This window comes from Symphalangus syndactylus, chromosome 2, assembly GCF_028878055.3.
Source record: "Symphalangus syndactylus isolate Jambi chromosome 2, NHGRI_mSymSyn1-v2.1_pri, whole genome shotgun sequence".
In the NCBI taxonomy this organism is placed as follows: Eukaryota; Metazoa; Chordata; class Mammalia; order Primates; family Hylobatidae; genus Symphalangus; species Symphalangus syndactylus.
The window spans coordinates 127,793,559-127,819,388 of NC_072424.2; the positions used below are offsets into that span (position 1 = coordinate 127,793,559).

The 25,830-nt window shown below is 50.4% G+C and overlaps 1 protein-coding gene across 2 annotated transcripts; it reads right to left on the bottom strand.

The window, feature by feature from the left end:
• Nucleotides 1-873: 873 nt before the first annotated feature.
• LOC129475224 (UL16-binding protein 2-like) lies at nucleotides 874-8,065 on the bottom strand. 2 transcript variants are annotated; one of them, XM_055267364.2, is made up of 5 exons: nucleotides 7,886-8,065; nucleotides 4,453-4,716; nucleotides 3,440-3,664; nucleotides 2,591-2,722; nucleotides 874-1,343 (listed from the first exon to the last, which is right to left on the bottom strand). In XM_055267364.2, the coding sequence occupies exons 1-4, from the start codon at nucleotides 7,968-7,970 to the stop codon at nucleotides 2,613-2,615; spliced, it is 684 nt and encodes a 227-aa protein (XP_055123339.2). In that variant the 5' UTR covers nucleotides 7,971-8,065; the 3' UTR covers nucleotides 874-1,343; nucleotides 2,591-2,612. The 2 variants fall into 2 exon arrangements, with proteins under 2 accessions (XP_055123339.2, XP_055123330.2); XM_055267355.2 differs by having other exon boundaries at nucleotides 3,383-3,664.
• Between the last annotated feature and the right edge of the window lie 17,765 nt (nucleotides 8,066-25,830).

Below are 25,830 nucleotides of genomic sequence, written 5' to 3' on the forward strand. Positions count from 1 at the left end.
TTACTGTGGAGAAGCTCTTTAGTTTAATGAGGTCACATTTGTCAATTTTTGTTTTTGGTTGCAAATGCTTTTGGTGTCTTCATCGTGATATCTTTGTCAGGCCCTATGTCCAAAGTGGCATTTCCTAGGTTATCTTCCAGGATTTTTATAGTTTTAGGACTTACATTTAAATCTTTAATTCATGTTGAGTTATTTTACATATATAGTGAAAGGCAGAGGTTCAGTTTCATTCTTCTGCACATGGCTAGCCAGTTATCCCAGCACCATTTATTGAATTAGGACTCTTTCCCTATTGCTTTTTTTGGTTGATTTTGTTGAAGGTTAGAAGGTGTGAAGGTTTCTTTCTGAGTTCTCTATCCTGTTCCACTGATCTAAGTGTCTATTTTGGTACCAGTACCATTCTGTTTTGATCACCGTAGCCTTATATTATAGTTTGAAGTCAGGCAATGTGATGCCTCTGGCTTTGTTCTTTTTGCTTATGATTGTTTTGGCGATTTGGGCTCTTTTTTAATTCCAAATACCTTTTTGATTAGATTTTTCTAATTTGTGGAAAATGACATTGGTATTGATAGAGATAGTGTTGCATCTATAAATTGCTTTTGGAAATACAGCCATTTTAGCTATATTGATTCTCCAATCCATGAGCATGAAATATTTTTCCATGTATTTGTGTTGTCTCTGATTTTTTTCAGCCATGCTTTGTAGTTTGCAGATTCTCTTTTTCCACACAAAGTCTGGTAGAATCACTCATTTATTACTCCATATCATGGAGGAAAAATGAAATAACATTAATTCTCTACTGAGTAATACAACAAAATTCTAAACTCAGGTTTTTGGGAAATAGAACTCTTTATTTAAATATCAGTACAGGGCAATAAATTACTAAAGGAAACAATCATTAATATAAATTTTTTTCTTATTAAATAATTAAACAATTCTCTTTCAGGACATGGAAAGAATCCCCGGAGGTCTGAAGTCTAATGTGATTATTTTACTGACAATATCATTTGCAAGAAAGAGATCATCATTCAAAGTAGTGGATTTTCCAAACAAAAACAGAAGAAAGAAAATGTTGACATATCTTGTTTAGTCAGCCAGAACTTTAAGTGCAGGATTCCATCAGGTAGCACCAAGAGAAAATAGCATAATATGTTAGGAATAACTGCTGGTAAAATTGTTGGCAAAAGGAATCAAGGCAGTGAATGAGCTATTGGGTCCATGATGTCATCATGATCTGCTGGAGGCCGCTGGACATACACAGTAGGTGGTGGGCAGGTGGCCAGCCAGAAGGGTGAGTTTCATCAAGACCGTGCTCACAGGGGCTTTTTGGTATCATCTTTAACCTTCAGAAAGGACACAAATGTTGGTTGAAAGGGGCAGAGAACCTGGATCACTTTTCCAGGGCAATCTTTCCCTAGTCACTCCATGTCTCAGAGCCCCATGTGCTAAGGGACCTATTTTTCCCTTGAGCCTCAGCCCTGGCGACTGCAGCTTGGACCTACCTCTTTCCTCCTTTGTCACATCACAGAGTCAGCCCAGGCCCTGCACCTGACCAGGGGATGGAGTGGAGGGGCCCACAGGTCTGAAGCTGGTAGTGATGGGTCCGTGCCCTCACTCAAGGCCCTCTCTATCATCTGATGACAGGGCCTAAAACATGGCAAGGGGTGGGGCAGACTTCCAAAGAGAGGGCTCTGTATTCCCGTGCCCTTGGCCTTTGGTGGGCCTGCAGGCAAACATCCTTCTTTCCCCTTCTTCTTGAGCCTCTCCTCACACTGGGAGCAGCACCCATAGTTCTAAAGGTGTCTTTCCCTGTTCCACCTTATCCATTCCTGGTCCAGCCCAGTGGTGCCTGTGGAACCCCAGCAGCAGCTCAGACCCCCCTTCCTCTGAGTCCACTCTGCTCCTGGCAGGGTCATCAGCGGGCTCAGGATCTGGGGTGTGCAGGAGGGTGATGGCAGGGGAGCTGCCTCAGGGCCCAGACTCAAACCCCACGTGTCCATGGGACGGACTTTTTAAAAATCCTTCTCTTGAGCAGCCTCTACTTTTCACCTTCACCTGAATTCCTGGAACCCAAGCCACTTTCTGTGGGAAGGCATCCCTGCACTCCCTCCTTTTCAATTAGGTGTACCAAGGCTCTCCCAGCCCCTTCCTCCTGGGATTACACCCAGATCTCTCTCTTAGCCTCAAAGATGGAATCCCCCTTCCCTTGTCACACTTCATGTAAAGCTACCATGATGCACCTAATCCGATTAAGAGGACTGCCCATGTCTGAATTCCTGCTGCCTGAACCTGCTCTGAATCAGAGCTCAACTTGCTAAATCTTCTCAAGCTCAACAGACCCTGAGCCTTGGTATGGGCCCCTCCCTTTCCCTCTGGACTCTGAAGGTGAGAATCCATCAGTACTCAGGGCTGAGCTGCCCAGGTCATTGCCAGCATTGCCAACAGGCGACACAAGGTCTCATTCACCTGTCTCATGTTAGGATGAGAAGGTCCCAGCCATGGGGAGGGGTGGGACTCCGGGAATTCTCTTTCCCCATCCTGCCTCCTCACCCACCTTCTCCTTGCCTCCTTCCAATTTTGCCCACAGTACCTGTCACTCTAAAGGACTCTCCTCAGATGCCAGCTAGGATGAACCAGCGGAGGATGATGAGGAGGCAGCAAAGGATAAGGGTGGTGGCCGTGGCCCTGAGTTGGATTGTGCCTGAGGACATGGTGGGTGGTGCTGAAATGGAAACACAAAAGTGACAACCCTTGTCCAGGCCCCAAATCTGAGGAGACACCTCCTCAGTTCCTGCCACCCTAGGTCTTCCTGGGAGGCAAAAGTTTTGTCCCCTCACCCCTGGTGTGGGGCAGCCAGTATGGCAGGTCCTGGCTTAGGAAGGGAGAGGGCGTGTGTCTTGTCCTCAGGGAGCTCACACAGCTGCTGAGGGAAGCAAGGTGACAGTGCACCCCACCCTCCTGCTGTGGGGGAAGAGGAGGTGATGCCCCAGATTTGGGGAGGGGAGGGTCTCTGGGCTGGTGTTGGAGGTGGCTTTAATGGATTTCCAGAACCAGACCAGGGAAAGGAAAGGAAAAGTGATTCTCAAAAGAGGAAACACTAACGAGAAAGGTCTGAAAACACGGTGACACCTGCAGTTTCAAGGCTGGTGAGAAATCCACAGTGCGGGCAGCAGAAGCAAGTGCAGTGAGGAATAGGAGTCAGGAGGGAGAAGGGAGAGGAGGATGGGAGAGCACAGGCACACCAGCACCCCCAGGAGAAGCACCCCACGAGGAGGTCATTTTAACATAAACGTGTACACTGGGATGATTGAAGCTGAATTCAAGAACTTGTTTCTTGAGATCACCATTTCTGATCTCATTTGAGATATTTTTCTTCTGTTACCTCTTGCACTTGGCTCCAGGGGGCTGTCGGTGCCCTTCAAGAAGTCGTCAGGCCTACCTGTGCAGGGTCTTATTGAGATGCAATGGGAGAACTTGGTCACATTCTTCTCATTCTCCCACTCTTCTTTCATATTTCTGGCTCCAGGATGAACGGTTGTCTGCGTTCCGTTTTCTGAGTCAAAGAGGAGGAAGATCTGTTCATCGAAACTGAACTGTCCACATCCACTGCTGTGTCCTTCGGCTTTCTGCTCACAACATATCCTGACCTGCAGGATGAGGGATTCTGCCCCCATCAGAGAGAGATCAGCTCTGGTCTTGACAAATTTTGCACCCCTATCCTGTTCCCCTTACAATTTCCTGGCCTTACTCTCTCTGCCACATCTTGGCCTTGCCACTAGGCCTCTTGAGGGGTGAGATGACCTTCCCATTTGTATTGTTTTTTTTTGAGACGGAGTCTCGCTCTGTCACCCAGGCTGGATGGAGTGCAGTGGCATGATCTCCGCTCACTCAGCCTCCCGAGTAGCTGGGACTACAGGCGTCCGCCACCATACCCGGCTAATTTTTTGTATTTTAAATACAGACAGGGTTTCACTGTGTTAACCAGGATGGTCTCGATCTCCTGACCTCGTGATCCACCTGCCTCAGCCTCCCAAAATGCTGGGATTACAGGCTTGAGCTACCATGCCTGGCTTTTTTTTTTTTTTTGACAAAGTCTCACTCTGTTGCCCAGGCTGGAGTGCAGTGGCACAACCTCAGCTCACTGCAGCCTCTGCCTGCTGGGTTCAAGGGATCCCCCTGCCTCAGCCTCCCAAGTAGCTGGGATTACAGGCATGCACCACCACGCCTGGCTAATTTTTGCACTTTTAGTAGAGACAGTGTTTCACCATGTTGGTCAGGCTGGTCTCGAATTCCTGACCTTGTGATCGGCCCACCTCGGCCTCCCAAAGTGCTGGGATTACAGGCATGAGCCACCGCGCCCAGTACCCATTTGTATTTTTACATGAAAACTATAAATGTCTCTAAACTACCACTGTATCTGTTCCCTCCTGTCCTGGGCCATCTGAAACTTACTCTCGCATGTGTAATTCTCCAGCTGAATGTCACACAGTTGCTCTGCAAGTATGTCCATCACCTGTCTCAGTACTGAGTTCTGTGCGTTCCGGGCCTTTGTGACATTTAGTTGATTATCCAGGGGACTGACGAGTGTGACTGTCTTGTTGCCACAGTCATAGCGAAGAACAATCATTTTATCCACCTGGCCTTGAACCGCACACCACCATGATCCAGGTCTGAATTTAGGGATGATGGTGATATCATAGCAAAGAGAGTGAGGGTCTGTGGAGAAAGGCAGGTGAGGTGTGGGTGAGGAGATAAAGACCCCTAGTTAGCCCCCCTCCACACTGGGTCAATAAGAGGACACCTCTGGCGGGCTGGGCTGGCCCAGGAAGGAGTGCCTCCTCCAGAACTGTGGTGTCCACAAGTTTAAGGCGAGTGCTTGCCCCTTGCATGAGGACAAGGAGGAGGAGGAGGTCTCTGTCTACTGAGAAACCACATGTCCCCAGACATGTCCCACTGCCCGTCTGCCCACATCAGTTGACACGTGACCTTGCTAGAGAGGTGCCAGGCCTGCTAGAGGAGGAATGGCCTGGATGGCAGAGGATCTTCAGCAGTAGCCCACCTGGACTGTGGGAGGTGGGAGAGGGTGTGGGTCCACCCCTGCGGATGCTGGTGCATGGTGGAACAGAGTGAGATTGGAACCCCGTTGGATAAAGAAGAGTTAATTATCATGGTCACAGGATTTAACATGTTGGCAAAGCCCCTGGTGATGGCATGCATCTGCTATGAGGAGGCCTTCCTGAAACCTTGGACAAAGGGATGGTCCACGCAGCAAGAAACAGAACATCTGAAAATCTAAGGCAGGTAGTAGAGGGAGGGATCACAGGCTCAGAGAAGTGCCCATGCCAGAGGGGTCTCAGTGTGTAAATCCAGAACAATGTCCATCCACTGTGCTTATGGGAAGCCTGGAGGACTCCTGTTTACCCAGCATATAAAGAAGGCCCCATGAGAAGGCACCAGAATGGAATGAAGCTTAGGGATGCCTATTGCTGAAGGCCAGGGTTGAGGGTAGGAGATGCTGTTCCTGAAATCGGTTCCCAAAGTAATGGGATGAAAAATTCTGAAATTACAAATTCCAGGTGGAGGCTGTCAACTGTCAGGAGCAAGGAGGGTGCAATGATGGAAATGATTAGAGAAGTCACAATGCCAGCTGGGGACCTCAGTTATACAAAGTTATGCCCATGGCTCATAGAACAAAGGGGTCCAAGGTCCAAAAGAGATGGAAACCCACCCCGGATACTGCTGGATTTAAATAATTACAAGAAACAGATAAAATAAATGATGGATGATCAGGAGGCTGAAAGTAGCCAGTCCATCAAAAACGAGGCTGCTTTGCCTAATTTGCAGAATGAAGCCACTTCTCAGACCCTGAACCCATGACTAGAAGAAGACACCAGTTTCCAGTGAGGAAGGACCCTTTAACCCTGCAGCCAGTACAATGAGTCCTTGTGGCCTTCTCCAAAGATATTTATGGCCACTAGAGTTTGCTGTGAAGGGCAATGTTGTAAACATGTAAAGGTGTGCAGGGAATATATTCTCCATTGTAACTACTCAACTGTGCTGTTGAAGCTCAAAAGCAGCCATAGACAATCCATGAATGATGAGTGAGGCTGGACCTGCCTTAAGTGCCCAATGACCCAAGACTCCCTAATATCCTAGAGGTACATGTGGTCACAATGTCTAATTGGAGAATCACAACAGAGATTCCATGTGAATGTTCAGAGGCAAGGCAATGCCACTCACAGCAAGGAAATCTCAACATTAAACAGTGGCTCCTGTAGAGTACTGTGCCTTGGCAGAGATGGGGCCTTTTGCCATGCATATAAAGAAGGCTCCATGACAAGGCACCAGAATGAAATGAAGCTTAGTGATACCTATTGCTGAGGGCCTCAGTGCTGCCCATTACTGGTGGGCTCCTCACCCTCTAGGTCATTAGGAAGATAGGCCCAGCAGTGAGAAGACGCAGGTGGTTCTCCTGGGATGGACAGGAGCAGAGCCACTGGGCACCAAGAAGCTGCACAAGCAGTTGGATACGATCCCCAGGACACCAGGTGGCTGCAGCCCCTCACCCTCAGCTCACACCTGAGGCTTCAGGGAGGGTCCCTGATGGTCCCCGTGGATGCCACTCAGCACAAAGGAGGGGAGAATAAGCCCCCAACTATGGGACCCCCAATCCCATCACATCCACACCACCCAGAAGCCACAGGCAAGGTTGGACCACCTTCTACTCTCCAACTGACACCAGAGACATCACTTGGAGATGACACCCTAGGGGATGGGGCAGTATTCACTGGGACACTGTAATCCCCTGATCTGGGATCAGCAACCTAGGACAGGGTCTGAATCTAGCCCCGCTCATTTGAAGGTTGCCATTGCCTGCTGTTGCTCTACAAATGGACAGGACTGGACACAGAGACGGAGAACCCAAGGCCTGCAAAGATCACAGGGCATCTTTCTTCCCTTTCTAGAAAGGGTTTGCTGACCCCTGTCTACACACTGACTATTCTCTATGACGCTGGCGCCCCAGTAGGAAGAACAGGCAGGTCTGGGCCCCAAGGGCAGAATTGGGCGCCTCTACTCACCAGAGTTCCCAGGGTCATCCTGGAGGAAATGGTGCTTCCCATCTCCCCTGCACAGGTTCTGTGGGGAGCTTGGGGTGTGCTTGCTGGGGTGTGTCCTCGGGCAAGAAGCAGAAGATGCTACGTGGTATAGGAGGTGGTGAGGGCCCCTTCATGGATGGGGAGACCTCTGGGGTGACCAGCTGGGCTGAGGTGGGGAGTAAGAGGATGTGACCTGGGTGGTGGCAGTGGATGGTGAGGGGAGGGGTGGGGGGTGTCTTCTGAGCCCCTGGGTGCAGGTGAATGTCTACAGGAGAGTGCAGGGGAAAATTCAAGGGCAGGGAGTCCTGGGGGTGCTGGAGGGTTTGTGTGGTGGAGAGCGGGTGAGAGCAGAGCAGGCCTGTGGCTGGTGGGGGTGTCTGTGATCGCGTCCCTGTGGAACCCCGCTTCACCCCTGTCCTGTCCCCAGCTCGGGTTCTGGGGACTCTGGTTTTTCCTTTCTGAGGGTGGGTGGGAGTGCCAGGCTGCACCAGGGATCCCCGCCCCACCTTGCTCTCTGCAGCCTTCTGGCCCCTCCACCCTCCTGCCAGCCTCCTTTCCACCCCGCTCCTTTTCGCCTCTCCCGGGGCAAGAAGCAGCCTCGGGGATGGGGGGGGGTGGGGGGGCGGTGGACCCGGCAGGAAGGAGCCGCCGACCGGAACTGAACGGGGGCGCAGTTCGGGGAGATCTCCCCCGTCCTTCCAGAAGCCTCCCCTCCTCTGAAACCCGCTGCAGTTCACAGCCCCCCAGGTTTGGCCCCCGCCCCGCTTAAGCTCCATCCACGAACTCACCGGCTCGCCCATCCCGGGAGCAGCGGGACGGCAGGAGCAGAAGCGGGAGGCACAGAAGGATCTTGGTAGCGGCGGCCGCTGCCATTGGGGACCCAGGGCGCTGGGGACGAGAGACTTGATCGAAGGGGAGCCTGGAAGATGAATCACTTCAAGGTTGAAAAGTCGGCTTATATATGGGCGCGCTCCATCCACGTTTCCCTCCGTTACAGAGGCTAGAAATATGATTGGCTGCCCCTGACGGTGACCCTCCCCTTTTCGGGCGTCCCTCCCCTTTGCCCCAGCCGCCTTGGGGTTGGTGTCTGGGTGTCCGCCCGGCTCCTGCCAGGACACGGTTCCTTCCACTACAGACTCATTTAATCATCACAGCATTTTTTTATTGAAGGTGAAGAAACTTGCAGAGGAATATTCAGCGGCCGCGGCGTCTGCCTGTCCCCGCCTGGGCCCGCGACACTCTCCCTCCCTCCACTTGCGCCGCGGGGTCCCTGGCTCATCATGCTCAGGGCACAGCCACGGGCCTGATCTCGTCCCCTCCACTACTTCCCCAGTTCCCAGTGGACGTAGTTACAGTCCGGGCTAGGTTTTATTATTTATTTATTTATTTATTTATTTAGAGACGGAGTTTTGCTCATGTTGCCCAGGCTGGAGTGCAGTGGCATGATCTCGGCTCACCGCAACCGCCACTTCCCGGGTTCAGGGGATTCTCTGGCCTCAGCTTCCACAGTAGCTGGGGTTACAGGCGCCCTCCACCATGCCCGGCGAATTGTTTGTACTTTTGGTAGAAATGGGGTTTCACCGTGTTGGCCGGGCTGGTCTCAAACTCCTGACCTCAGGTGATCCACCCGCCTCAGCCTCCCAAAGTGCTAGGATTACAGGCGTTAGCCACCGCGCCTGGCCAGGGCTAGGTTTTAGTACAGGAACAGCAGGCAGGGTTCCAGAGGTTTAAAACAACATATTGTACACTAAACAATTGGTCAAGATGGTAAATTTTATCTTCTATGTTTTTACCAAAATTAAACAGCTTTTAAAATTATCTTCAAAATTTATGTCTTGCTCCTGCTCTGCCCAATGCAGATTGGCCAAAAGAGTCTACTCATTAAAATCGAGGACAGCATTGAGGACCTCGTTCCTAAAATCTCAACCTGTGACACACTCGCTGATTTAGAAAGCTCCTCGGAAAGATGGGCCCTGAGATCCCAGTTCAGCAGTCTCCCTCTCCCAGGTCCACAGATGGCGCAGGGGGCTCAGAAGAGCAGGTTCAAGTGAAAGTTCCTAGTGGTTCCCCACTGTCAGTGCATTCTGCTGGCCTGTTCCCCCTGGGCAAAGGGCCAGCCACCCTTCACAGCTGGGCACAAATGCCCCCTCCCATGTGTGTCCCTCATCTTCCCACAATACAGAACACCCTCCTGCTCCCTGAGACCTGGGCCCACAGTGAGCGCATCCAGAGCTCCCTGTGTGACAACTGCTCACACAATTCTTGGCCTCTCTGCTAGAAGCACGAGGTCTTTGAGAGTACACTACATCCCTTCCTAAAAAGACCTAGTGAACAACTTTTGCTCAATCATGTAATCAATTGTGTTTCCACGAAGAGCAGGAGCTGAGGGAGGGGTCTATACATGTGTGGGGTTCACTTTCCAGCACACCAATCCGTGGCCAACCACACCTGAATCCATGACTGCGCCCACACCTCTGCTCAGCTCCTAGATGGTCACTGGACTCATTATCAAAGGGGCAACCCCAAGTGCCCCCTTGTCTTAGTCACCATGAAGGCACCTAGACCTGTAGGCAGAAGGCAGAGGGAGGTGGGGGGCCCAGCGGTCCCTGGCTGCTGGGGTAAGGAATGGGCAGAGCCCCTGAGTCCCACACTGCCCCCAGCCACTCAGCCTTCTCCCTATTAAATGAGTAAAATAGACACAGACCTTCTTCTCCACACAGTCTTCATGTGGGGAGGATGCACACCTGGTGACCAGCAATCCCCAGGGCCCTGAGGCTGTGGGAAAGGGGAGGAGGCCTAGACCAAGCCCAGGGACTGTCTCTGCTTCTGGACAGGGGGATGGTATAGCAGCCCCTCTGTGACTGTGCAGGGACACCGGAGCCTAGAAGGTTCTGGCCTGATGCACTAGAGCCTCTGTCCAGGAGGGGCCATGTGGAGGGTGGTCTGGAGGACAACAGACACACAGGGGTGGGCAGTTCTCAGATCTGAGAGGGGCAGAGCTTGGCAGGTCCAGGGATCTGTGTGTGAGAAGTGCCTCCCATGCATAGGGCTGGGAACGGGAGCATTTGAAAGGAGGGCACTGGGAAGGCCCTGGCAGCCCCCACCCCTGAGGCTGGGTGACCTGGGCCAGAGACTGGGGGACTAGGGGAACAGAAGAGAGGCAGAAGCCTGGCAGAAGAGTCCCAGGCAGCACAGCCAGGTGACAGTAGGAGGGGACTCTGTGCACACCTGGGTCCTCCTGCCTCACACCTGCTGCAGACTCCTGGCCACCAGATTCAGGCCAGCCCAGGACGAGGATAGACGTGGCTGAAAGATGATTATAATGGCCATAATCTAGACAGCATGCATTCAGACATGGAAGTCAGCTGGCATTGTGGCCGAATATTCTTGTGCAAGTTTCTTCACCTTTCTGGGCATGGGTGTCCACATGTGGAAATTAATACTATGAACACAGAGGAAATGAGCAGTTTATGCCAGGAACCCTGTCCTTGCACATGCTAAGGACCCAGCAAAGGTTTCCTATTTCACGTGTGAGCCCTGCCTTCCATAACTTCAGCAAAGGCCAGGCCCACCCAGGTGACAGCTGGAGCCCTGCGATCATGCCATGGCCTCTTCATGGCCCTGGGGGCTCTTTGAATGGGTGTAAATGAAGGCAAAGACTGGACCCAGAGAGGATGGTGGTTTTACTCTTCATCACCAGGAGAGCCTAACATGATTTAAGGGTGGCTGGAGGCTGAGCAAATGACTGAATGAATGAGACAGTTGTGGGAGTGAATGGGGCTCAGGGGAAAACCCCAGGTGCAGAAGTGGAGCTGGAGTGGAGGTTGTAACCCCCAGAGGCCTGAAGGTGAGGATATCGTGGTTGGAGACCTCATTGGTGGCACAATTTGGAAATGTGAATGCCTGCCTGGGCGGCCACAAATATTTTCCAAGGAAGAATAACTTTGGTTTGCAGCTGGTCTGGGCCCCAGCAGGATAAAATCTTCTAGAAAACATTATTGAAGGACAGCAAGCTGCTCTCTTTAGCCTCTTTGATTGAACCCAGAGGGTACAATTGTGAGTGGCTGGGGCAGGAAAACCTTGCCCTTTAAACTTTGTTTAAAGGAACGAGCCAGAAATCAGGAATGGAAATGGGAAAAGGAAGGGTCAGGAGGGAAGAGAAGGAGAAAAGAAGGGGTGAGGGGCGGATACAAAAAAGGGGTCAGAGCGATTCCTCTAGATCTGGAGAAAGAGCAGGTGGGCGGGGCGTGGACTGGCTCCCGCTGGTGGTTGGGAACCTGCCGAACCTAGCCCTGTAAAAGCCTGGGGGGCGTGGTCCAGACTCAGCATTGCTGCTGTGCTTTCTTCTGGGCTGTCCTCCTCCTGGCTCCAGGTTCCCAGCAGCAGTGGCCACCATCACCGAGTGGGCCCTCGAAGGAGTAATGGCAGGAGGGGAGCAGTGAGAGGGCTGGAGAGGGCGAGATGATGGCGAAGCGCCCCCTCTACAGCCTCACCCGCCCTTGGGAACTGGGAGCCCTGGCCAGCAGCAGGGAGCTGTGGTCTGGAGTGGTGGGGAAGAGGGAGGTGAGGAGGGATGAAATGTTTTCTGGCAGATTCTATACAGCTGGGGCCGGAGAGCATCTGTAAACCAAGGTTACTCTTCCCTGGTCGTGTCTGGTGAGGGAGACGGGAGACCTTGTGTGGCTGGGGGTGTGGGAAAGTGGATGGTTCCGCAGGGAGTCAACCCCAGATCCCCGCCTTCAACAGCCACAGGCCTGCTCTGCTCTCATCCACTCTCCACCTCACAAACTCTCGAGCACCCCCAGGGCTCCCTGCCATTGAACTTCCCCCTGCACTTTGCTGCAGACACTCACCTGCACCCAGGAGATCAGCAGACACTTCCCACCCCTCCCCTCACCATTCACTGCCACCACCCAGGTCACATCCTTTTACTCCCTCTCTACCCAGCCTTGTCACCTTTTGTCACCCCATAGGCCCACCTCACCCCCGAATCCATTGAAGGAGGCTTCAATGAGGCAGGAGAATAGGTTCTGGATGCAGGGAACCTAAGGGTGATTTGCTCTGACTTCTTAGAAGTGAATCAAAAGGAAAACCCCACCTCTCTGTGCCCAAGCAACAAAAGGACTAGAGGATACTCCCTTGACAATCCACGATCCCCCCAATTTCCACTCTCCTGCAGAAGAAAAACAGAAATTACCTCTGATTGGTCCCGTTCTGCAACCAGTCTTCAGGTGCATAGGGTGTAACTTTGTAACTTCACTTCAGTCTCTGATTGGTCCCCTGGGCACAGGCCACTCTTTCATTTGCATAGTGTGTAACCAAGTAACCAATGGGAAACCACTAGAGGGTATTCCAATCCCAGAAAATTCTGTAACCAGCTGCATTCTTGAGGGGCTTCCCCCAGCCAGCTACCACTCTGTCAAGTGTACTTTAATTTCAGTAAGTCTGTGCTTTCATTTCTCCTTTTTATTCTTTCATTGTTTTGTTCGTGACCCTTGGAATGCTGGTGAGTAGAGGCATCCACTCTTCCCTTGGGTCCCAGCCACGCCTGTTCTTCGTACTGGGGAGCCAGCATCACAGAAAATAGTCACTATGTAAACAGGGGTTGGCAAACCCTTTCTAGAAAGGGAAGGTGGGAGGCACTTTGATCTTTGCAGGCCATGGGTTCTCTGTCTCTGTGTCAAATTTTGTTCCTTTATAGAGCAATAGCAGGCCAGGACAACCTGCAAATGACAGAGGGACCAGATTTGAACACCGTCCTAGGTTGCTGACCCAAATAAGTGGATCACAGTGTCCCAGCAATTGGTGCCCCTTCCCTTAAGGTGTCATCTCCAAGTGGTGTCTCAGCTGCTGGTTGAAGAATCAGAAGTGGGTCCCACCCTGCCTGTGGCTTCTGGGTGGTTGGATGTGATGGCTGTGGGGTTCCATGGTTTGAAGCCTACTCTCCCCTCCTTGGCTGCTGAGTAGCTTCTTTGCTCTATAGAGGCCATCAGGGATCCTCCCAGAAACCACAGCTGTGATCTGAGGGTGAGGGAGTGCAGCCAGGTGGTGTCCTTGGGATTGGAGCCAACTGGTTGTACAGCTTCTTGGTTCCCTGTGGCCCTGCTCCTGCCCATCCCAGGATAACCACCTTCGTATTCTCACTGCCGGGCCTATCTTCTTAATGACCTAGAGAGTGAAGAACACTCGGTGATAGGCAGCTCTGAGGCTGTGTGATCACTGCCCTCCCATGACTAAAGGCCTCATCTCTGCCAGTACTCTACAGGAGCCACTTTTTAATGTTGAGATTTCCCTGCTGTCAGTGTCATTGCCTTGCCTCTGTAACACTAACCATCCATGTTGTGATTTGCCAATTAGTAATTGCAACCACAGGTACCTCTAGGAGATTAGGGTGTCCTGGGTCCTAGGATGCTCAAAACAGGTCCAGCCTCCTTCATCATTTGTGGATTGTCTGTGAGTGCTTTTGAGCTACAATAGCAGAGTTAAGTAGTTATGGCAGAGAATACATTCTCTGCAAACCTTTAAGAGTTTACAAGATCACCATTCACAGCAAACTCTAGAGGCCATAAATACCTGTGGGGAAGGCCAGAAAGACTCATTGCACTTGAGGTGGGGTTGAAAGGTCCTTCCTCATTGGAACCTGGTGTCTCCTTCTAGTAATGGCTTCAGGGTCTGAGAAGTGGCTTGGTTTTGCAAGTTGGGCAGAGAAGCCTGGTTTTTAATAGACTGCCTAGTTTCAGCCTCCAGGTCATCCATCCTTGTGTTTAATGTTCCTTGTCATAATTATATAAATCCAGCTGTATCCAGGCTGGGTCTCTGTGTTGTTTGCCTTTCAGATCCCCTTGTTTTATATGAGCCATGGGCATAGCTCTCTGTGGCTTACGTCCCGAGCTGGCATTGTGACTTCTCCAATTCTTTCCATCATTGCACCTTCCATGCTACCAATAGTTGAGCCCAGGATTTTTCATCCCATTACTCCTGGGAGCCCATTTCAAAAAGAGCACCTCGTATCTGCAACCCTGGCCTTCAGCAACAGGCATCCCCGGGCTTCTTCTCATTCTGCTGCTTTCTCTCAGGGCCTTCTTTACATGCTGGGTGAACAGGAGTCCTCCAGGCTTCCCATGAGCACAGTGGATGGACATTGTTCTGGATTTTCACACTCAGACCCCTCCAGCATGGGCACTTCTCTGACTCTTTGATCCGTTGCTCTATTCCCTGCCTTAGAAGTTCTGGATTTTCTGTTTTTTGCTGTATGGATCATCCCTTTGTTAAAGGTTGCCGGAATGCATCCTCTTAGCTGATGAGCACCATCACCAGGTGCTTTACCAACGTGTTAAATCCTGTGACCATGATAATTAACTCTCCATCATCCAACTTGGATTCTGTCCTCACCCCACCCTCAACATGTTCAGCATCCTCAGAGGCAGCCCCTCCCCCCTCCTACCTCCTGCAATCCACATGGGCTGCTGCTAAGGATTCGTTGCCACCCAGGCCCTTCCTCCTCTAGCAGGCCGAGCACCTACCCGGCATGGTCATGTGTTAACCATGTGGACATGGGGGCACTGGGACATTTCTTGGGACATGTGGTTTCTCAGCAGGCAGGATCTTCCTCCTCCTCCTTGTCTTCAAGCAAGGGAGGAGCACTCGCCTGTACTTGGTGGAGGCCACAGCCCTGGAGAGGGGACTTCTTTTTTACTTTCTTTTTTTTTTCTTTTTGAGATGGAGTTTTGCTCTTGTTGCCCAGGCTGGAGGGCAATGGCGTGATCTTGGCTCACTGCGACCTCTGCCTCCCGAGTTCAGGCGATTCTCCTGCCTCAGCCTCCCAAGTAGCTGGGATTACCGGCATGCACCACCATACCCAGCTAATTTTGTATTTTTAGTAGAGATGGGGTTTCTCGATGTTGGTCAGGCTGGTCTCAAGCTCCTGACCTCAGGTGATCTGACCACCTCAGCCTCCCAAAGTGCTGGGATTACAGGCGTGAGCCACCATGCCTGGCCAAGAGGGGACTTCTTACTTGGCCAGCCCATCCCTCCAGAGGCATCCTCTTGCTGTCACAGTGTGGGGGAGGGGTGTCCAGCTGTCCTTTTACTACCACCCAACCGTCGCCTACATTTCTCCTGCTCAGGCCCTCACTCTCTTTGCCATGACGTCACCATCATCCTTAAGTTCAGATCTGAACCATGGTAGTGCGAGGTTCAAGGTCAGGTGGATAAAAAGATTTTTCTTCTCTCTGTTGCAACAACACAGTTAAATCCTTCAGTTCCCTGCGGAAGAAAATAAATGTTACACGGGTCTGGAAAGCACAGAACCCAGTACTGAAAGAGGTGGTGGACATGCTCCCAGAGCAACTGCTGGACATTCAGCTGGAGAAGGACACACCCAGGGATAAGTTTAAAATGGCCCAGGACAGGAGGGAGCAGACACAGTGGTAGGTTGGAGGCAATTATTGATTTCCTGTAGCAATATAAATCCGAGAGGGCCAGAGGCAAGGACAGGATGTGGCAGCGAGAGCAAGAGCAGGAGGTCGGAAGTGGGACAGGGTAGTGGCACAGGATGTGTCAAGAGCAGAGCTGATCTCTTTCCAAGGGGGCAGAACCCCTCACCCTGCAGGCCAGGATGACTTGTGAGCGGGAGGGTGATGGACATAGCAGTGGATCTTGGCATTTAGACTTTGATAGACAGATCTTCCTCCTCTCTGACTCAGAGAAGAGAAAGTGGACAGTGATTCATGCTGGAGGCAGACAGATGAAAGAGAAGTGGAAGAATGAAGGGAAATGACCATGTTCTTCCAGAAGCTCTCCAAGGGAGATTGCAAAAGCTGGCTTAGGGACTTCCCCACGCACAGGGAAAAGAGGCTGGTGCTCACAGGTAACTGACTGGGGGGCACTGGGAGTGCCCTGGAGATGCCATTGAAGTACACCCTTGTGTGTGTGTGTGTGTGTGTGTGTAGGTGTAGGTTTATGTGTGAGAGTGTGTGTGAGTGTGAGTGTGTGTGCGAGTGTGAACATGACCCCCTCACGGGGGGCTCCTCCTAGTCATGCTGGCGTGCCTGTGCTCTCCCATCCTCCTCTCCCTTCTCCCTTCTGACTCTTCTTCCTCACTGCACTTGCTTCTGCTCCACTCACTGTGGATTTCTCACCAGCCTCGAAACTGTGGGTGTCATTGTGTTTTCAGATCTTTCTCCTTAGTGTTCCCTCTCTTGAGAATTACTTTTCGTTTCCTCTCTCTGGTCTGTTTCTAGAAATCCATCAAAACCACCTCCAATGCCAATGACCCAGCTTTTCAAAGACTCAGCTATCGGTTTTGTTGAGTTCTCCAATGTTTTTCTCTTCTCTATTTCATTTATTTACACTCTAATTTGTATTTGTTTTTTTGTTTATTTTGGGTAGATGGCTTCTTTTTTTGAGTTTCTTCAAGTGAAATATTAGTTTCTTTTCTCTTTCTCAATATATTCACACTGACAGCGACGTATTTCCCTCTAAGGACTGCTTCAGCTACTTCTCATAAGTTATAATATGCTGTGTTTTTGTTTTAATTCACTTTAAAGTATTCTCTGATTTTCCTTGTCATTTTCTTTTTGATCATTTCGTTTTTAAAGAGTGTTTTGGAAAATATTATTGTCTTAAAGACCATATTGCCTGATATTATTAATTTCAGGCCGGGCACTGTGGCTCACACCTGTAATCCCAGCATTTTGAGAGGCCGAGATCGGAGGATTGCTTGAGCCCAGGAGCAAGGCCAGCCTGGGCAACAAATCAAGACCCTGTCTCTAGAAACACAGACAAAAAATTGTTAATAGCAATCTCAACTGTCTTTCTTTACTATTGTTGTGCTTTATCTTTTTCACAGTTTTACTTTCAATCTACTTGTATCTTTGGATATATATTGTATCTTTAGATCATTTATACAATGCATTCTGTCAACCTCTGCTTTTGCTTTTGAGTATTTAATAGTGTGAGAGTTAATGGAATTACTGCTAAGGCAGAATTTACACCTGTCACCTTGCTCTTACTTTTCCATGTGTCCTATATCTTTCCTGTTGGTCTTTTCCACCATTATTTCCTTCCTTTGTGTTAAATAGATATTTTCTACTGCATCACTTTAGTTTCCTTTTGTTTCTTTTTCCTTGATTATTTTTAAAATGTTACTTTCTTAGTGGTTTTCCTGGGGAATAGCAATTAATATCTTAATTTATCACAACCTAGATTGGATTAAAAACAACTTTTAATCTTATTTTATGTTATTTTATTTTCGGAGACAGGGTCTCACTGTGATACCCAGGCTGGCATGCAGTGCCAAGATCATAGCTCACTGCAGCCTTGACCTCCTCGGCTGACCCGGGCTGGCATGCAGTGGCATGATCATAGCTCACTGCACCCTTGACCTCCTGGGCTGACCCGGGCTGGCATGCAGCGGCATGATCATAGCTCACTGCACCCTTGACCTCCTGGGCTGACCCGGGTTGGCATGCAGTGGCATGATCATAGCTCACTATAGCCTTGACCTCCTGGGCTCAAGCAATGTTTCCTCCTTGGCCTTACAAAGTGCTAAGAGCAGAGGGATGAGCTGCATGCTTAATTTTAATAGGATGTAAAATCTCTTCTCCAAGATTGCTCTGCTCCCTCCCCCATTTTAAGGTGGAAAAATGATAACTATAAAAGGTATACGATATGGGTGCTGGGCAGAATCATCCTACCCTCACCCCCACCTCCCTGACAAGATGTGGGTCTGAGTCCCTGGAACCTCTGCATTGGGTTACATGGAAAGGGGAGTGAAGGCTGCAGATGGAGCTGAGGTTGCTCATCATCTGTCCTGGAGATGGGTAATTCTCTGGATTTCCCAGGGGTCCATTGTAACCACAGGATCTTTATATAGGAAGGTGGGGACAGAATAGGGAGAATGAGACAGAGGGCACACTGAGGACCCAGCCTGGTGGAGCTCCATTTGAAGGTGGGGAAATGGGTCCTGTGCCATGGATGTGGGCAGCTGGAGAAGCTAGAAAAGGAAAGGAGGAGACAGGTTCTCTCTGAGAGCCCCTTGAAGGAACACAGCTCTGACAGTGCAGTGACATTATCCCCCTGAGACCATTCAGACTTCTGAGCTCCAGAACCATAAGAAAATCAGTATATGTTGTTCTAAGCCACTAAATTTGTAGTACTTTGTTACAACAGCTATTGAAAGCTAACACTCTCTGTTTTAAAGTGGTCCTTGCTTCAGGAAGAAAAAATTCAGGTGAAGAAGGCCTAGGATTGCTCAGGCAGGTGGAAATACTGCATTTTGAAAAAGATGCCTTTACATTTAAAAATGGTTAAGATGGAAACTTTCATGTTACATGTATCATACCACAATTTAATTTGTGCATGTGAGCGTGTGTGTGACCAGTCTGGAGTGCAGTGGCACGATCAAAGTTCACTGAAACCTCAACCTCCTGGGCTCAAGGCTTTCTCCCCACTCAGTGTGGGAGAGTGGGGTGCAGGGTAGCCTGAGCCTCCCTCTGAGCCGTCCTCGGGTTGCTGTTTCCCATGCCCTGGCAGAAGCCTCAGTAGCAGTCACACTCCTGCCTTTACCATGCCTTGCAGTAGATTGGTCCGGGGTCCGAGTGGGTCTTGGCTGTGAGTGCAATCGGGGCGAGTCATTCTGCCAGGCTTGGGAACTGTGCTACTCAGGAAACTTTTCTCATCACCCACCCCAATCCTGTCCCAGATGGGAGGAGCAGTGAGTGCTGAGCCCAGGCTCGCTGCCTTCCCAGTGCTCCCAGCATCACACCAGCTCCTTCCCAGACACTGTAGGGTCCAGGCTCACTGTGTTCACCATGCTCTCACCATTGACTCCCCATCATCACTGCCCTCCCAGCATCCTCCCAGCCCCTCCAGGGTCACTGCCTGACCAGGTGGGGGTTGGGTGAAGAGGCAGAGGTCAGGGCAAGACTCCTGGTCCAGATTGACTTTAGGTTCCTCTCTGAAACGTGACTGTATTCCACATCCTGTTCCTCTGGCAACCTCAGTTGGGATCATCTGTAGGGCAGTGTAGAATCTGGATCGGTGATGACCAATTCCTGCCACCATGGCTTTTCAACTATATTGATTTTTCCTAAAACGGATAAACAGATTAGCAATAAGTTGTGGAAATACTGTTTTCCTTACTAACAGTAGAGATGTGTATACATATCAATGCTGGTTTTTAAATATAAGCCCATAGGCACTCTGCTGCATGCAGATTCTATCTCAAAATAACACACTCTGAAGATCTTCCAAGACCCTCACATACAGATTATTTTCCTTTTTTTTCTCTGCACGACATTGTATAGAATGACTGCATCGCATCAAATGTAAACAGTGTCTATGTCTGAAAATCCAGATAGTCTCCAGTCAGTTGTTTTTACAGAAGTCAAATGCTACAGAAACTGTGCTTGCATGAATCTCAATTTAATTGTGTAGAATAGATTTCCAGACACAGAATTGCTGTGCAAAGTAATGCACCTTTAAAGTGTCTCATGTCACGGGATGGCAATGCTGGCGACACTCTTGTCTGTGATTGTGAAGACCCAGCTTGGGCAGAGGATGGTGAAACATCCACTGTAGAGGGAGGGGAAACTGGAACAGGCTTCCTGAGGGACAGGGTGACAGGGTTCATCAAGAGCCAAAAATATCCAAGTCTGAATGAAGAATATGTATTCATATGCATTTGAAATGGGGTAAAGATTCCCTGGAAAGATGAAAAGAAGCCAATAAAGTTTCGTCTGTGTGGCCAATGAGAGTGGACGCAGGCATAGGCGGGGGAGCCTTTCACAGATGACTTTTCATGGTTTGGATCCTGATACACGTGAAAATATGGAGGTGAAGTAGTAAGGAAGAGTTGGGCCGGCAGCCCCGGCGACGGTCACCAGTTGAGCTCGCCTGATCTGTTGTGGGCTACGAGAGTCCGGGGACGGGCAATCTGGGCAGAGTCGCACGAGGCTGCTGCAGTGATGAGGCACTGGTTCTAGATATTTACCCAACCGTGTTGTCATGGGGGGGACATTACAGGTGATTGCTGATTTCAACCACAGATGACTTTCGGGGAAAGTTCTCTCCTGGGAGTTTCAGTTTCTACCCCGCCGCGTCCTCTCCGAGTTCTGCGCGCTCCTCCCAGGGCGCGCGCTGTCCCCGAGCTCCGGACCCGGGTCCTGCCCAGTGGAGACCGCGGAGTTGGTGCCCCGCTTCCGGCCGATGCCCCCGGGCCTCCGGGTCCACAGCGTCCGGACAAAACGGCCTTTGGAAGACCTGGGAGGACTCGCCGGTAGCGGCAAGGGACAGGCGGTTCCCTTGCCAGGAGGAGCCAGGAAATGCGGGGGGCCGGTGGGGTGAGGAGCACAAGATTCCTCCTTCATCCTCGCGGAAAGTTTGCCACCGGCTCAGTGTGGAGACCTCACCGTCCGGTTCGGATCCATGGGGCTCCGGCAGTGCAGTCCCCGCGAGGACCCCCATCCTCCTTGCCCTGGGGCTGCTGCGGGAGGGCGCCCATGGAGCACTAGGTCCTGAGTGCCCAGGGTCCGGCAGAGGCTTCCCGTTGTCGCCTCCCCGACCCTGCCGCTCGCGGTCCAGGGCTCCTGGTTTCTCCACTGGGCTGGGGGCCCGGAGCATGGACGTCGTGAGGCGGAGAAATCCTTGGGATGGGTGGAAAAGAAGGATCGGAGGGAGGGCGGGAGAAAGGGAGAGGAAGGAAGCAGGTAAGGCCAGAGCCAACAATGAGAAACCCCCACCACGAAAGTGGGGAGAGGGTGATAAGCACAGCCCCAACACTCCACCGACTCTCTGTCTCCTGCTCTCTGCCCTGTAAGGAACGCAGGCCCCACCCCCTCCACCCTCACTGTGTTTGGGATCAGCCATTTCAGCCGGATGAGGCGTCCTCTTGTGGGTGCGATTGGTATTTCCCTGAGGGCTGTGAACACCAAACACCTTTTCCTGTGCTCACTGCAATTTGCATTCTTCTTCTGATGCCAGTGGGCAAGGGGAGGTCCCCAAACGCTGATGGGACCCCGACTCTAGCCGGTGTGGGGCTCTTGACACTGCATGAGGAAATGAATTCAAGGACGAGTAGGAAAATAGAGAAAGAACGGAGATTTATTGTAAAAGGAAAAGTACACAGTCAAGTAAAGGGAGTGCAGGGGAACTCAAGAGAGAGGCAGGGGCAAGGGGGTTTGGGGCTGCCACCTTTCGGGGGTTTCTTCAAACAAGGGGTGGAATATTCATGAAAATTCCTGGAAGAAGGTGGAGATTTCTCAGAACTGTGGTGCCACCCATTTTTACACCAAATATGGGTGTTCTCAGAATTGCCAGGACGCTGGTGTGTGTGTGTTTAGTATGTTAATGAGCATATAATGAGGTCCTAGGTGAAACCTAGGTCAAATCCAGGGCCATGTTGGGTCCACTCTTTCCTAGCCAGCTTGGTCCACATCCTGTCTTTTAGGGTTTTATCAGCCCAGAGCCTAATAGATATTTCAACAAATTCCTTTTGCTAGTCACCTGAAACTGCTGCCTAAAATTTTCTATTCTTTTGTGACCACTTTGTTTCTCACTTTGGAGAAATATCTATTCAAATTCTTTGCATATATTTAAATTGGGTTATTTTGCTTTATAATGTTGAATTGCAAGAGTTCTTTATTTATTCAGCATAGCAGCCCCTTACCAGATACACGATTTTCAAAAATTTTCTAAATTTTTAAAGGGTTTATACCTTCTAAATGGAGGCCTTTTTGAAGTACAGAGGTTTTACGTTAGTATGAAATGAAATTAAACTACCTTTTATTTTGCCATTTGCACTACTGGCATATGGTACTTAAGAAGCATTAGCCAAATCCGGGATCACAAAAATTTACTGCTCTACTTTCTTCTGAGACTGTCATAGTGTCATGTCTTAGGTGGACATCTGCCATTCATCTAGAGCTAGTTTTTGTGTGTGCCGTAAGGAAGGGGTCAGCCTCATTCTTCTGCATGCGGCATCCAGTTGTCCCAGCACCATTCACTGCAGTGTAGGATGCACCTGCCCCACCTCCTGTCCTTCCTCCTGCACTTGGGGTCAGAACTGCCTCCTGCTGAATGGGTCTCCCAGGGTTTCCACCAATGAAGTCCCCATATGAATCCTATGTAAGCATCTGCTTCTCAGAGGACCTGGACTAAGGAGTGGATTCGCCAGAGGGAATTATATTTCATGAGATGTAACCTTCTGAGAATAGTAACACTCAGCATACCCCTGAATACCTCAAAAGTAAGAAATTGCATGATTTGGTCATTTGGGTCCCACAAGTCTTCTGTCAATTTAGCTTATTGGAGTTTAATTTTTTTTTGTTATTTCTGCTGTTGTTGTTGCTGTTGTTGTTGTTTTCTTTGAGACAAGCTCTCACTCTGTCACCCAGTCTGGAATGCAGTGGCACCACCATGACTCACTGCTACCTCAAACTCCCAGGCTCAAGTGATCCTGCTGCCTTAGCCTCCTGAGGAGCTGGGACTACAGTTACATGCTACTATACTTGGTCTATTTTAAAATCTTCTGTAGAGACAGGGTCTCACCATGTTGCCACGGCTCATCTCCAACTCCTAGCCCCAAGCAATCCTCGGCATTGGCCTCCCAAAGTTCTGGGATTACAGACACGAACCACCACTCCTGACCCAAAAAGTTATTGCTTTTTAGTTTTTACTTTTCACATGGTTGTATGACATTATGTAGATTTTTAAAATTCTGTATAAGTAATTTGGGGAATGCTATATAATAAAATGTTTTCTTTAGCCACAGCTTCCTAAAAATAGAAGTGGTGTTAAAATGTTGTGCATTCGTCAAATCTGGAAGAAGTTTCAAATTTTTAGGTTGATTCTGACCTCTCATTTTGGTTGACACAATAATCCATAGAAGCAAGTAAAGCACCCACTCTGATCTGGAAGGGGTAAAGAGGTGAAAGCATTGATAAGCCAAAGTGACAGCCACTTTTGTAGACATGATCCTGCCTAAATATCTCACGCCCCTCAAAAGAGGGTCCTGAACTCCCCACTTCTGCAGAGCTCCATGCAGTCCTTGAAGCCCTCTCTGGCTGTCTCTGCGAGTTACTGTACAGCTCCTCCTGGTCTCTGTGGGGCTGCAGAGGCTCCAGGTCCCCACGGCTCAGGGGCTGTCATGCTCCCCAGGTCCCATCAAGGGTGCACTCCACTGTGGGTGGTGGAAGAGACCAGGTATAGCTGCTCCTGCCCCTACCCCTCTCCTGACCAGCCAATCTTAACAGGAGGAAGCAGTAGGGATGAGTGGAGCCGTGGAGATTGGTGCTGGAAATAACAGAAATGAAGACCTTTGTCCAATCCCCCTAATGATGGGGATCCCTTTCTGAGTTCTAGCAGCCCTGGGGTAGTCTGATGATTGGATTCCTCCCATGTGTCTTAAACCCTATTGTATGGCAGCCACTGTGTTAGGTGCTGGGTTTACATGTGGGTGATGGATGTGTCCAGTCCGCCAGGAACTTAGAATCCAGGCATAGAAACAAACACCTACGTGTTTTGGGAAGTATGGCCATTTTAGCTATATTGATTCTTCCAACCCATGAGCATGAAATATTTTTTTCCATTCATTTGTGTTGTGTCTGATTTTTTTTTTTTTTTTTTTTAGCAGTGTTTTGTAGTTCTCCGGTAAAGATCTTTTATCTCTTCAGGTAGATGAACTACTAGGCTGGGGCCCCCACTAGCCTGATGCCTCGCAGGGGGCGCCCGGATGTCCCACTGGGAGGGACTGGCCCCGGGCGGGTCGCCGCGGGCAGAAACGCCTTTGGAAGACGTGGGAGGACTAGCCCATGGCGGCAGGGATGTTTTTTTTCTTGGGGCTTGAGGTGAGGGGAAATCAGAGGTGACTGCTGGTTTCCTCCCAAAGCCTGGTGAGGGGGGCTGGGAGGACTTTACACCTGGCTCCTGCGGAGACGTCACCTTCCAGCTGGGGTCCTTGGGGCTCCAACAGAGCGGCTCCCACGCGGATCCCCCTCCTGGTTGCTTTGAGGGTGCTGGTGGGCGGCGCCCGTGATCCACTTGGTCCTTAGGGTCCACGGGTCGGGCCAGGAGCTTCTAGTCGTCCCCTTCCCCACCCCGTCGCCTGCAGTACAGGGTCCCTGGTTCCTCTGCTGGGCTGAGGTCCCTTCCAGGATGGACGTCCTGAGCCGGGAATGTGTGGAAAAGTACGTTCAGAGAGAGGACGGGAGAAAGGGAAGGAGAAGCGGGTGGCAGGAGAACCAGAAGAAACCCCCGCCCCGAAAATGGGGAGAGGGTGACACAGGGACAAGCCCCCACCCCCAGTTAGGGTTCTCCATAGGGACGGCCCCAATGGGATATAGGTATATATATGAACGGGAATTTGGGAAAACTGGTGCACACGATTTCAAGGCGAAGTCCAATGGTAGAACGTCTGCAAGCTGGGGAGGAGACAAGCCAGTAGAGGCCAGTGCAAGTCAGAAAGCCTCAAAATCGGGGAAGCCCACAGGGCAGCCTTCAGCCCCCTGCCAAAGCTCTCAGAGCCCCCGAAAGTCGGAAACTGCTGGTGCAAGTCCCAGAGCCCGAAGGCCAAAGAACCCGGAGTCTGATGTCCAAGGAGGAATGAAGCAAGAACTCTCAGGGAAGGCAAAGAGAAGCCAGAGAGCTCCACCCGCAGAGTCACCCCACCCTCTCCCGCCTGCTTTCCTCTAGCCCGGCAGGCAGCCCATGGTATGGTGCCCACCCACACTGGACACCTAATATTCACCATCACAGCCCTGCAGACCACACGCTCGCCCACACTCCACCCCTACCCCATCTCTCTTTGCTCTGCCCCTGGAAGGGGTGAAGGATCCAGTCTCTCCATGTCCTCACTGTGATTATGATAACAGCCTTCCTACTGGGTGTGAGGTGGCATCTCCTCGTGGGTGTGATTTATGTTTCCCTCATGGCTGTTGATGTTCAGCCTCTTTTCATGGGCTTAGTGACCAATGTATACTCCTCTGGAGAAATGTCCATTCAAATCCTTTCCACATATTTATATTGCATTATTTGTCTTTACAATATTGAGTTGTAAGAGTGCTTTATAGATTCAGGATACCAGTCCCTTACCAGATACATAATTTGCACATTTTTTCTCCATGCTGTAAGTTGTCTTTTCACTTTCTAAATGGCATTCTTTTAGAAGCACAGAAGTTTTACCATTGGAATAAGTCAAATTAAACTATTTTTCTTTTGTCACTAGTGCTTTGGCATACAGTACTTAAGCAGCCTTAGCCAAACCCAACGTCACAAGGATTTACTTCCATGTTTTCTTTTTTCTTTTTCTTTCTTTTCCTTCCTTTTATAACCTTTTCCTTCCTTCCTTCCTTTTTTTCCTAACTTCCTTCCTTCCTTCCTGCTCCCTTCCCTTCCTTTCCCTTCCTTTCCCTTCCCTTTCAGTTTCCCTTTCCCTTTTCCATTCCCTTCCCCTTCCTTCCTTGACAAAGTTGCGCTATTGTTGCCCAGGTTGGAGTGCAATGGTGCGATCTCGGCTCACTGCAATCTCCACCTCCCGTGTTCAAGTGATTCTCCTGCCTTGGCCTACCGAGTAGCTGGGATTACAGGTGCCTGCCACCACATCATGGCTAATTTTTGTATTTTTAGCAGAAACAGGTTTCACCTTGTTGGCCAAGCTGGTCTTGAACTCCTGACCTCAAGTGATCTTCCAGCCTCAGGCTCTCAAAGTGTTGGGATTACGGGCATGACCCCACCA

What these genes read in the sequence shown, in the direction of transcription:
- LOC129475224 (XM_055267355.2), bottom strand. Translation starts at nt 7,970, where the DNA reads ATGGCAGCGGCCGCCGCTACCAAGATCCTTCTGTGCCTCCCGCTTCTG. An exon ending in CTCCCGGGATGGGCGAGCCG is followed by an intron (nt 4,717 to 7,885) that starts GTGAGTTCGTGG and finishes CTTTCTCCACAG; the next exon opens with ACCCTCACTCTCTTTGCTAT. An exon ending in CCTGGAGCCAAGTGCAAGAG is followed by an intron (nt 2,723 to 3,382) that starts GTAACAGAAGAA and finishes TTTCCATTTCAG; the next exon opens with CACCACCCACCATGTCCTCA.